Source organism: Salvelinus sp. IW2-2015, linkage group LG30 (assembly GCF_002910315.2).
Source record: "Salvelinus sp. IW2-2015 linkage group LG30, ASM291031v2, whole genome shotgun sequence".
NCBI classification, from domain to species: Eukaryota; Metazoa; Chordata; class Actinopteri; order Salmoniformes; family Salmonidae; genus Salvelinus; species Salvelinus sp. IW2-2015.
In genome coordinates, this window is record NC_036869.1 from 8,218,647 (window position 1) to 8,230,978 (window position 12,332).

The 12,332-nt window shown below is 44.9% G+C and overlaps 1 protein-coding gene across 1 annotated transcript; it reads left to right on the forward strand.

Moving 5' to 3' along the window:
* The first annotated feature begins 664 nt into the window (after positions 1-664).
* meox2b (mesenchyme homeobox 2b) lies at positions 665-11,400 on the forward strand. The gene is made up of 3 exons (XM_023974600.2): positions 665-1,682; positions 6,343-6,515; positions 10,732-11,400. The coding sequence occupies exons 1-3, from the start codon at positions 1,148-1,150 to the stop codon at positions 10,951-10,953; spliced, it is 930 nt and encodes a 309-aa protein (XP_023830368.1). The 5' UTR covers positions 665-1,147; the 3' UTR covers positions 10,954-11,400.
* Positions 11,401-12,332: the final 932 nt, after the last annotated feature.

Consider the following 12,332-nt stretch of genomic DNA (forward strand, 5'->3'; position numbering starts at 1 on the left):
TGTGTTGTGTGTGTGTGTGTGTGTGTGTGTGTGTGTGTGTGTGTGTGTGTGTGTGTGTGTGTGTGTGTGTGTGTGTGTGTGTGTGTGTGTGTGTGTGTGTGTGTGTGTGTGTGTGTGTGTGTGTGTGTGCGGGTGAGGGGTGAGGGGAGTAGAGTGGAAGGGTTAGGGGCTAATGTTAACACACATACAATATTTGTAGATTTGGATAAAAAGTTTATCAAATCAATCAGATGCTGAATGGAGTCCAATATTGGGGCACATACAACATACAGTAAACATATTTTCAAACGACCTATACACCTAAATGCAACGCATCAGCTGCTATATGCAGTAAACACACAAACAGCAGATAATGTTGGTGTGTTGAACCCCCAAACCCCCATATCCAACCCCCTAAAGTCTGACGCAACACTGCACTTCTCAGAAATCGTGTCGAGGGGGTCGGGTGGGTCAAAAATAAATTGCCCACTTTTCTGGAGGCCAGGCCGTTGGAATGGTTTAGATTTATTGTGCGTTGCGTTTTGGAGGAAGATCGTGTGCATGTGGTCAGAAGCCTAGCAGTGAGTCAGTGCACCAGTGACCCGGCCTCCCTCTCACGTTACGTCCTATATATATATTATCCCCGCTCCTGGCCTCCTCCCACCCTCCCTCCCTCTCACTCTCTCTCCCAACTTCCCTGGAACCACCTTCTCCCTGGAACCACTCTGGCCTCAGCCGTCTCTCCTCCGTCTCTCTTCTCCGTCTACCGTCTCCCTGTGTCCTGACACCCGAGCTCCAGCTCAGCAGAGTCAGTGTTTACCCGCGCTGTGCCTGGCAACAGGCTGCATGCTCGGGATTACCGGAGGCCCTTCCTTTCAACGCTGCGATCTCTGCCTTCCTTCAGCCTCCTCCGATCGCTTTCCCTGGGAACTAACAGGGAGCGCACGGAGGTGAGAGGTGAGAGAGCCGTGGAGGAGAGCCCTGATTTGAGGCTCTGCGTCCGCCCACCTCCCTCAACTGGCTTCAGTCTGCTCTACTCTCTGTCCTGCAACATCTCTGTCTTGTGGTCTCAATTAGTCACTCTAGTCGTTCCTGGAAGTTTTTGTGGTTGTGTGTTTGGTGGACTTAGGGGGGTTCGTCTTTTGGGTGGATCTTGTGGATCACTGTGATGGATCACTCCTTGTTTGGGTGCCTCCGTAGCCCCCACGCCCCGGCCCAGGGTCTGCACCCCCACCCTGCCTTTAGCCAGTCCCCGCTGGCGCTGCATGGACGCTCTGACCACATATCCTACCCTGACCTGCCCGGCTCCTCACCCCCCTGTGGGGGGTACCCTGGACCCGGGGAGGAGGGCGTGTACGGAGGGCAGCAACACCACCATCGTGGAGGACACCCGCATCAGCACCAGCAGCACCCCCACCACCCACAGCACCAGACCCACCAGACCCCCTGGCACGTTCCACAGATGCCCTCAACCAACACTAGGCATGGCCTCTGCCTGCCTCTCCCAGACAGCCAAGTCTCAGAACGGTGTGGTGGGGGTACCCCAAATCTGTGTGGCTCCAACACCAACCCCAGTCTGGGAGGTAGTAGTGACCCCACAGGTGTATCCTGTGTCTCTGGGGACTTTGGACGACAGACGATGTCCCCGGACGAGACTGAACAGAGACGGAACAGTAAAGGGAAAGATGATTTGCACAGCTCAGGTAAGATGAGGACAACAAGGACATCAATCTCTTCTCTCCTCTATGCTTTTCTTAGCTTTGACTTCAGTCTCAAAGTTTTGGTTGTTTCTTTCAAAACTCACTGAGGAGTTTTCATCACATAGCGAGGGAGTATAACGATTTGAAGTTTTTGGTTTGTCTATTCTCATATTGGGGATTTCACCATCTGTGTGTAAGCAACCACAGTCCACAGATGTTGAAACAGGAGAGAACAGTTTGTGATACAGTAATAAAACACACAAATGAATCGTTTGCATTTTAACTAATTGGCTAATGTTTTCATGATCACTGGAAGCGCTGTAGTCTTCTGCGTCAATGCTCCTAAATTCGAGAACCTCATGAGAAGTTGTGCAATGACCAAAGAGTTCAGTGCATACTTTTTGGTTTCAAAGTCAATTCAAAGTTTGATCCTTACTGACTAGTAGGTAGGCTTGTTGTTTTAGCATTTGGGCCTTGTTTTTACAGTGGTTGTCCAGATCAAATTGAGGGCCGTATGTCATTTGCATTTTTCTACAGGTTTATTTGAAACGGACTTAGTTCTGATGATTGAAACTGATGTCTCATTTGATTACCGACTGCTTGATGCTCATGGTTCAATGTTGGATATCATTTTGTTTTCTTAATTGTCTACTTGCAAATGTAATTCATTCATTTCAATTACTAGCTATTGCACTACAGTTAGCTGTAATTGAACATTTATCTGTACTAACATCTCTTAATGGGAAGATATGTATACCCACATTTCAGTATTATAAGACCTTGTGTTATAGGATCTTTAAAGATCTTATTTGATCTTGATTATGTCTTATCTCTACTGTTTCCCATGCTGTATTGACGTTCATTCATATCTGTAATTACTGTCTAGAATTTAACGGGGTAGGATTAGGCTAACTTTATTGATATTTAAAATAAATGCAGGCAAGTGCTTTTTTAGAAACAGTGCCTTAATGTGTGAAACACTAGGCGGCAAGGCCGCACACTTAAAATATGATCTTGTACTTAATTTCACCTGAATTCAATTAATCAAATTATTCTCACACCATCATTTAGTTATATTTTCAGTAAAACAAGAGATAATTAATGAATTAATGTTTTTATAAATATACCTATTATGGAAAAGTTTTTTGGAAGCAAAATGATAATCACAATTCAATTAAACCATTTGACTTGATAAAAAGGTTAAATTGTCTTTCTAAATGCTAAGGTCAATAGTCATACTATTCTATTGACAATCTTATATGAAGAAATGAGCAAGTGTGATACATTACAGATTTGCAGTCATCTTCTGTTATTTGAAGCATTAGATCCATTACCTTTCTGTCTACATTTGTTTTAACATATATTAAGATACTTTGGTTTCCTCTCTCAGTGTTAAGCAATAGGGAATTGATTTACTTCTGTCATTTGCTGCAATATTGACATAGATTGAACCGGTAGAAAGTAACTGAGACAATCTTCCATTTCCATTAGAATCAAAGTGCCTTTTAACATTCCTCAATCTCAACCCCCTCAACCTCATTTTATAGGTTATAGCCTGGCACAGCCAATATTTTATTTGTCCCTCTCTTCAGGCCCCCAGGGATAATCAACAGTGACATTTTCCTCCAGGGTATTAATGGCCTACAGGTGTGATTTCTGTGAAGCCTCCTTTTAAACTGTTACAACGGGCACACCTGGGCTTTTTCATAGGCCTAAACCTACATAGTATTTATGGCTGTAGAACGTACGTACCTATAGCATTAGCCGCAACAGCTGTGTGAAAAACCAGCCTCTTAATAATAATAATAATGTGGGTGGAGAATTAATCCTTAACACTTCTGGAAATCACTGTTGGTCATCTACAGTATGGATGATAGAATGAAATGGAATGGAAGAAAATAGAATAGAATATAACTGTATTTGTCCATTAGTGACGTAACAAAAAGCTGTATATATAGGTCCAATTTCCACATTTGTTAAACAACTATTTTCAGATGAGCCCATTTAGTGGCACGTGGGAATGTGTACCTAAGTCAGTGATATTATAGATCATTTTACACACTGTCCTCCCAACGACTATGTTGCCTTTGAGAGCACTAAGGTTGTAAGGACAGACTGATCTGTACCCCGGGTGGAGTCTCAAAATGGCCGATGGCTAAATGCGTTGGACACGTCATGCAGGGCACCGCACTAGACCTAATATGGCTGTATATGACTGTAGCCCTCATTATCAGCAGTCACCATAATAATGCAAGCTCCATCCATATCAGGGCTGGGGACTAGACAAGTCAGGCCCTTAATAAGTTACTAGCACAGTGGCTGGACTTCCTGGCGGCTACACAAGGGCTGATTCAGGTCATCAGCGTAGGGTCACGACAAGAGCACTGCTCTCTGTATCCAGAAGCCATTTCACTGACACCAGCTTCCAGTGGTGACGTGCACCAACACATTTTATTGGGGCACTGATAGGATGGCCAAATTCTCTTTGCATTCATTCTGTAGGTTATACTGTATTGTGCCTTTTTTCATCCTAAAAATGTATCAAATTGAAGGGGCCCTGTTTGAATGAGCAGGACGGCTCTGCCAGGTCCTACTGTCTGTATCTGTATCGTTCTCCCTGCAGGGAAACTCACCAGGTAGAAGTGCTGTTGTGCCCAGTAGTTAACTTTCCACTTCCATTTGCCATCTCTCAGGTTAGTTTTACCCCAGGGTGCAATTGTAATTGACAGCCAGTAGAACTGTGAAGCACTACCCAGGAGCTGCACCTCTAACACCAATCACGTTTCCTAATTTTAACCTCCATTGCACGTTACAAAAGGCAACATGGGCTTTATTTGAGGTCCTATTTCTGATGAGGTAACGGTCTTATGAGGTAACATGCTGTGGCAATGGTGAAATAAATGGTAAAATAATGGTAAAATGCACCTTCTTGACACATAACAAAGAATGCTAAACAAAAGTTAAAGATGCAATGTAGATTAATGTTGTAGGAATATTTAAGGAGAATTGCAAGACACTGTACGGTATAAACCATTAAACAATTGTTTCAAATAAAATAAAATACCTAAACCATGTGAAAGATCTTTTGTTTGAAGATTTTATTTCCAGAAATGTCTTAGTCCCATATTCTGTTTTTATAAATTGAGTGCCATGAATATAGGGGACTGGATGTGCCTGTGTGATGTGGCAGAGAGAAAGACTCTTTCCTGGCACTATTTGATTTGTCAGCACATCCAACACGTCCAACAATTACAGTTGAACTAAGAGAATGTTAGCTGGTTTTATTTGACGTGGACTAGAGAACAACATGTCAATTACAGCTCAACTCTTTTGATGAAGTGTAGTGTTAAGAGATATTTGAATGAGGTTCACCCAATTTGAAGCCACATCTATATGAAAAAACATTTGAAAAGGATTTGATTAATGTACGCTTTTCAGAATCCAATTGAGCAATCTGGATTAAATACAGATAATTAGACCAAAATAAATTACAATCTGGAAAGTCTTTCTGAAGTCTACTTAACTTCAATCAAATATACGATGAATCGCACCACACACTCTTACCCGTGGCATCTGCTGAAATGCTTCAGCCTGTATGTAGAGTGGGCCGGTGTAAGATTTCCGGCCATGTTCCATTTGATGTCTAGGCCCGTGGGTGGTGCTAGGCTGATCTATGTATCTATTGGTCTATTGTTCAGTCTGCCAGGTGATAGGTGGGAGGTTCACACCCTACATTACCGTCCCACATTACCACATCACGTTATCACGCTACCACACCCCACATAGCAGAGGCAGCATGCACCTCAACTTTGGGGCACGAGTAGGATGGCCAAATTCAATAGCTTAACTTACATTTTTCATAAAAGAAAGAATACCTTCCAGCTCATCAGTGTTTGGTTAAAAATGACGGGGCTTATTTCCCCCTTAGTTACAAGGGACATTAACTAGACACTATCACATGCATTATTACATCAGACATTACCACATGCATTACAGCTTCACATTACCCCACACCTGACTGACCTCAGCTTAACCTTCCCTCCGGTCCACCAGAGATGAACTCTTGGAATCACTTTTGTCTTAGAACAATAGAGCTACAGTATCGAGTTGGCTAGCCTCAAATATTAGCCCTCTTTTAGGATGAAACTTCTTAGAACAGGTGATAAAGTACTGGAGAGAGGCAGAGACAATTCCACCAACTTTCTAGTTAAACAAATGATGCCTAGGTTTAAAGGAAATGAGGCTATAGAAAATTGATTTGTGGAATTTTCACATACAGTAAGAAAGTGTTACAACGTAATAATATTTGAGTGATGTCAGTCTGTTTCTTTCTATGCTGCAAGAAGCGGGTGAGGATGAGTGAGTTTGTTTCAGAGAAAGAACACAGGGTAGTTGTCGGAGGGAGCTGGGCTCTGAGACTGTAGAGAACTCCCTGCCTGCCACCTCTCATGCAGCTTCCCCCTCCTCCAGTAAGACACTATAAAGTGTGCATGAACAATATCCCCATAATAAAAGGTGATTGGCACCTCTAATTGTTTTGCTTTCATTTTGCATTTCAGCCCTGCAGTTTATCACACAATCCCTTCTTTTTTTCACCCTTTTCCTCTCCTTTCTTTTTTGGCGACTCAACAGTGTCTGGAAAAAGTTCTGTTTTTAATTTCAGATTCCCAGGACGGGAGCTATAAGTCTGACGTGAACAGCAAGCCCAGGAAGGAGAGGACGGCGTTCACCAAGGAACAGATCCGGGAACTGGAGTCAGAGTTTGCGCACCACAACTACCTGACGAGACTGAGGCGATACGAGATAGCAGTCAACCTCGACCTCACAGAAAGACAAGTACGTTGTGTGCAGAAAGACAAGTTGTTGTGTGGAAGCAATAACATCTATAAACATTTGCATATTAAAAAAAAAGTGAAAAGTGGTAAATAAAATAAAAAGTATCTTACCTGTTGGGTAACAAGTTAATTAGTCATAATATTGGCTTATCATCTAATGACAAAACATTATGCAGTTAATTTCTCCCTTTGATGATCAAATAAATCAGGAAATTTTCTGTAAACAAAATATCTGAAGGAATCACGGTTGGAGGACTGATTCTGTAATTACCCTAAGAACTCACAGACTCATGTATTCAAAGACTCACACGGAAATGTCAGCTAACAGCAGTTGTTAGGGATTCTATTAAAAACTGCACAGGCCTCAGGATGAAAACCCTGTATGTTTTGACATTACCAAACGCTTGTCATGCTAATGTTCTGAATCTAATCGCTTCCAAACCAAAACCACCGAGGCTTTTTGATATATCTGTGCTGAATGTGTGTGTGTGTGTGTGTGTGTGTGTGTGTGTGTGTGTGCGTGCGTGCGTGCGTGCGTGCGTGCGTGCGTGCGTGCGTGTTGCCAGCACTGCTGGTCTGTCTGTGTGTGTGCACGGACTGTCTCATGGCATGTGTCAGACACCAGATGTTTCTGTGATTCCCTTCAGACACTAATAGGAAGTACACTGACATTAAGGGACGGATTCCCGCACAGTATGCAGAAGGGAGAATCTCTATTGAAAGTGTTGTTTAGTCCAGTATGTAGGATTAAACTGGGGCCAGGATGAAAAGAAACAAACTTTTAATCAAAATATATATTTTTAATGTCTAATCTGCCTTGATCTAAAAAGTTGGTCTGCATAAATCTGTTGGTAGTGATGCGTTTAACCAAACCAACCTACACACTCACCACACCCATAAGTGCTTTTGGAAATCATAATCTGTTGTATAAATCCAATCAGAATTTCAAGGCCAGGCCCAGGCAGCCAAGCAACAACCCACTGAGGACTTAGGCCTTCCAGCTAGGAGCCCTGTCCTTCACAATCACTCCCACTCATATTGGCTGCCTCTCCTCTCTTCCTCTCTCCTCTCCTGTCCTCTCTTCTCCACACATTCCCAATGCAAGGCCTATAAATCTGGATGTGCGTTGTGTCTGTGCGTGTGTCTGTGTCTGTGTCTGTGTCTGTGTCTGTGTCTGTGTCTGTGTCTGTGTCTGTGTCTGTGTCTGTGTCCTGTGTGTGTGTGTGTGTGTGTGTGTGTGTGTGTGGTGTGTGTGTGTGTGTGGTGTTGTGTGTGTGCGTGTGTGCGTGGTGTGGTTGATCTTGGATGTTAAACCCACTCTAACATCCTCCTGCTATTATCTTACAGTGCAGCTTCTACCTCCCTGATCTTGCTATTAACTTCTATAAAGCTTTCTAGTAATGAGTGTACATTCTGGCCTCAGCCCAAGGGCATATACAGTGGCAGAGGTTTATACAACTTTGTGGACACCAATCCTCATCTCGTCTCGCCACTGAACCCTGCGAGTGTGTGTGTGTGTGTGTGTGTGTGTGTGTGTGTGTGTATATGTGTCTGTGTGTTGTGCAACAACTTAGGTAGAACTTACTGATTGCCAAATTAGAGTTGCACCCAAGGCTGGCAGAATATTTTGTACGGCTTCGTGGATATGTGTGTCTGTGTGGCATTTATGTTGTTGTGGTGTATGTAAAACAAAAACATACGAAGGACTAAGTTTTATGAGGCGGTCGATGCTAAACCTGTTTATTTGAAAATGAGCCACACATGCGTGTTTACCCTGTGAGTGGCAGGCCACAATGCCTAAATAAATCCAGGAGAGCTTTGGGCTCCTGTGAGAAAGCAGGTCGCTCAGGGAGGTGGATAAGAGAGGGGTGGGGATGAAGGAAGTATTGGAGTATAGGAGGGGGTTGGAGTTTGTGGGCATGGGGGAGGGCCAACAGGAGGGTTAGGGCTGTGAAGGGTCGTCAGTGGGGATGGGGAAGGGAGCTTCGCTCGTTCCGAGATCCGATCGGGCCGTTTTAGGCAGCAGCTTAATCATCACGAAGAAGAGACGCAAATACTGAAGGATCTGTGGAGTCAGGAACAGGATCCGAGGCAGGGCCCCCGCCAGTGTGCGGACGTGACCCATGCATCAGCACATACCTGGCCATGTCAAAATAAGACGCCCAACAGCCAACACTAACCACGACAGCCAACACCTAACCACAACAGCCAACACTAACCACGACAGCCAACACTAACCACGACAGCCAAGACAACACCACGACAGCAACACGAACCACGACAGCCAACACTAACCACGACAGCCAACACTAACCACGACAGCCAACACGAACCACGACAGCCAACACTAACCACGATAGCCAACATTAACCACGACAGCCAACACTAACCACGACAGCCAAACCACAACAGCCAACACTAACACGACAGCCAACACTAACCACGACAGCCAACACTAACCACAACAGCCAACACTAACCACGACAGCCAACACTAACCACGACAGCCAAGACAACCAGCGCAACAGAACCACGACAGCCAACCTAACCACGACAGCCAAGACTAACCACGACAGCCAACACGAACCACGACACGCCAACACTAACCACGACAGCCAACACGAACCACACGACAGCCAACACTACCACGACAGCCAACACTAACCACGACAGCCACACAAACCACGACAGCCAACACTAACCACGACAGCCAACACAACCACGATAGCAACCACAGAAGCCAACACGAACCACGACAGCCAACACTAACCACGACAGCCAACACGAACCACGACAGCAACACTAACGAGCCACACTAACCACGACAGCCAACACTAACCACAAACCCACTACCACGACACCAACACTAACCACGATAGCAACACTAACACGACAGCCAACACGAACCACGACAGCCAACAAACCACGACACCACACTAACCACGACAGCCAACACTAACCACGACAGCCAACACTACCACGACAGCCAACACTAACCACGACAGCCAACACTAACCACGAAGCCAACAATAACTGCCTCACTGTCAGTGAGTGCTACCTAAACCCTACCCAGGGTTCAGTGTCACCCTGTGCAACCTACATCGTACACAGTGGGTCAAAACGACTCAAAGTACCCCGTCGTCTACAATGGCGGAACCAAGACTCAAGTGGTGTGCGATGTAATGATCTAGTAGATAATGATTTAGCACTCGGCTGCCAGCTCTGGTAGCGATGTGTCTCTCAGGGTTTACATAAGATTTACCGTGTGAAGAGGGAGGTGGGGAGCTAGAGAGTGTGTGCGAGGGGGGTATGGTGTGTCGGTAGGAGTGTGTGTGTGTGTGTTAAAAGAGAGGTGGGGAGCTGGGTTGCACACTTGTGTTTGTGTGTGTGTGGGAGGGTGGGGGAGTGTGTGTGTGTGTGTGAAAAGAGAGGTGGGGAGCTGGGTTGCACACTTGTGTGGGTGTGTGTGTTTGTGTGTGTGTGTGTGTGTGTGTGTGTGTGGTGTGTGTGTGTGTGTGTGTGTGTTGTGTGTGTGTGTGTGTGTGTGTGTGTGGGTGTGTGTGTGTGTGTCGTGCCAGCGTGGCCGTGCGTGCGCACATGCTCTGCTCAGACAGAGGTCTGTTTCACTGAGGCTGTAAATCTCTGTCACACACACTGATAGAAAAGGGTTCACACCAACAGATTCAGGACATTGGGTTTCCTGACGCACAGGGGGACGCTAGGGTTTAACTGAGGGGGAACGGGAGGGAAGAGTTTTACTGATGGGCCTTCATACCAAGAACTCAGTCTCCAGAACGCCACGAACCAACAATGGCATCGAGTTACCTCAGAACCTCACACACAATATACACCCCATCTCCACTCGCTCACAACAATGCATGAACACTTTGTGTACTTCAAAGTTATTGAAATGTTCTTCATGTGGTTATTATTACACTAAATACATTTTCTAAAACCTTGGCTAATATTGCCCTTGTTACTGAGAAGGGCTATGATCCCCCAGCCCTCCTGAAAACAACCCAAGTGTCAAATTCCAGTCCTTGAGGGCCACAGCATCTGCAGGTTTTCATTCCTCCTAGGAGTGTCTAAATCAGACACCAAAGGAAAGAGACGAAATTAGCAGTCACTGTCGCCCTCCAGGTTTTGAGGTGGACCCCCCCCACGTCGTATAATTCCCACACTATTTCCCTGTAAACTAATTGTTCTCTTCTCCTCCAGGTAAAGGTGTGGTTCCAGAACAGAAGGATGAAGTGGAAACGTGTTAAAGGAGGTCAACAGGGGGCAGCGGCCCGAGAGAAAGAACTGGTCAACGTGAAGAAGGGAACTCTGTTACCCTCAGAGTACTCTGGTATGGTGGGAGGACTACACCACTCCACTGGTTCCCCTGGTAACGAGGACAGTCACGACAGTGACCAGAGCTCAGAGCACGCTCACTTATGACCCTGACCTGCCACATATGCCACGCAGAGGTCAAAGGTTAAGTTTGCGGCCATTTGAACAAACGTCTAAAAATGCAGTGAGTTGATGAGATCATGTTGCATTTACAGGTACAGCATTACATACAGTATGTTGAGATTAGACTCAGAACTCAGAAAGAACACCTAGGCTTACGTACTCAATATGCTCTTAGGAGTGGAATGAACACCTAGGCCTTTTCTCTCAGGAACCAGCAACAAACAGGTTTTCTGACTGAAGGTGTTTGTTGATTAGCAAAGGAGTGAAGGAAGAAAGAAGTCAAGGTAAGCAAGAAGAAGAAGGAATGGAAGGAGCATAGAATTAACAACTGGATGTGTGAAATAAAACAACAAATGATATGCTTGTGAGCAAATCCTCAAGCTCATAAGACTGTAAATTGGGAATAAAATTGTATATTATTGTGAACATTCCACACGTGCCTTGATAGAATGGCTTGGATTTTTGAACTGTCAAAGATAAAATTCTACTGTATTTACTCAGTTTGGAATACAAAAATCATGCAATTAGCTTTAAGTAAAAATGTGGAATTTAATTGAATAGTAGGCTATTACCGTGAGTTCTACTATGCTGATTTACTTACAACATATCTGAATGATGCATATTAGTAAACATCTCCATTGGTTTTACATTTTGCTTCCACTAAGAGTCTTAAAAGTTGAATTTTTTTGTGAAAAATGTATACTTTTATTACATATAAATCTGGGACATAATGGTTTCTTAAGTGAATAAAACGGATCAATCAATTTTTTTTTTGTCATTGTCCGGTTCTTGAACATTCTCACAATATTGCACAATTGGTATGTAAAAAAAACATGTTCATGTAATTTAAAACCATATGTAGACCTAGCGTTTCTTTGCCTTCTGTATGAGTGTGCATTCTAATTTGTGTTTTAGAGTGCCGATTTGGCCGTGGCAGAGCCGTAGCCTCTTACAGTACAGAACCAGCTGGTTTTAGCTGTGGCAGAGCCGTATCCTCCTACAGTACAGGACCACCTGGTTTAGGCTGAGGCAGAACCGTAGCCTCCTAAAGTACAGGACCAGCTGGTTTTGGCCGAGGCAGAACCGTAGCCTCCTAAAGTACAGGACCAGCTGGTTTAGGCTGAGGCAGAACCGTAGCCTCCTAAAGTACAGGACCAGCTGGTTTTGTCCGTGGCAGAGCCGTAGCCTCTTAAAGTACAGGACCAGCTGATTTTGGCCGAGGCAGAACCGTAGCCTCCTAAAGTACAGGACCAGCTGGTTTTGGCTGTGGCAGAGCCGTAGCCTCTTACAGTACAGGACCAGCTGGTTTTGGCCGAGGCAGAACCGTAGCCTCCTAAAGTACAGGACCAGCTGTTTTTGCCCGT

Bases quoted from the DNA above. Each gene is read 5' to 3' on its own strand.
- meox2b (XM_023974600.2), top strand. From the start codon at position 1,148: ATGGATCACTCCTTGTTTGGGTGCCTCCGTAGCCCCCACGCCCCGGCC. The intron at 1,683-6,342 runs GTAAGATGAGGA...TTTTAATTTCAG, and splicing joins AGATGATTTGCACAGCTCAG to ATTCCCAGGACGGGAGCTAT. The intron at 6,516-10,731 runs GTACGTTGTGTG...CTTCTCCTCCAG, and splicing joins TCGACCTCACAGAAAGACAA to GTAAAGGTGTGGTTCCAGAA.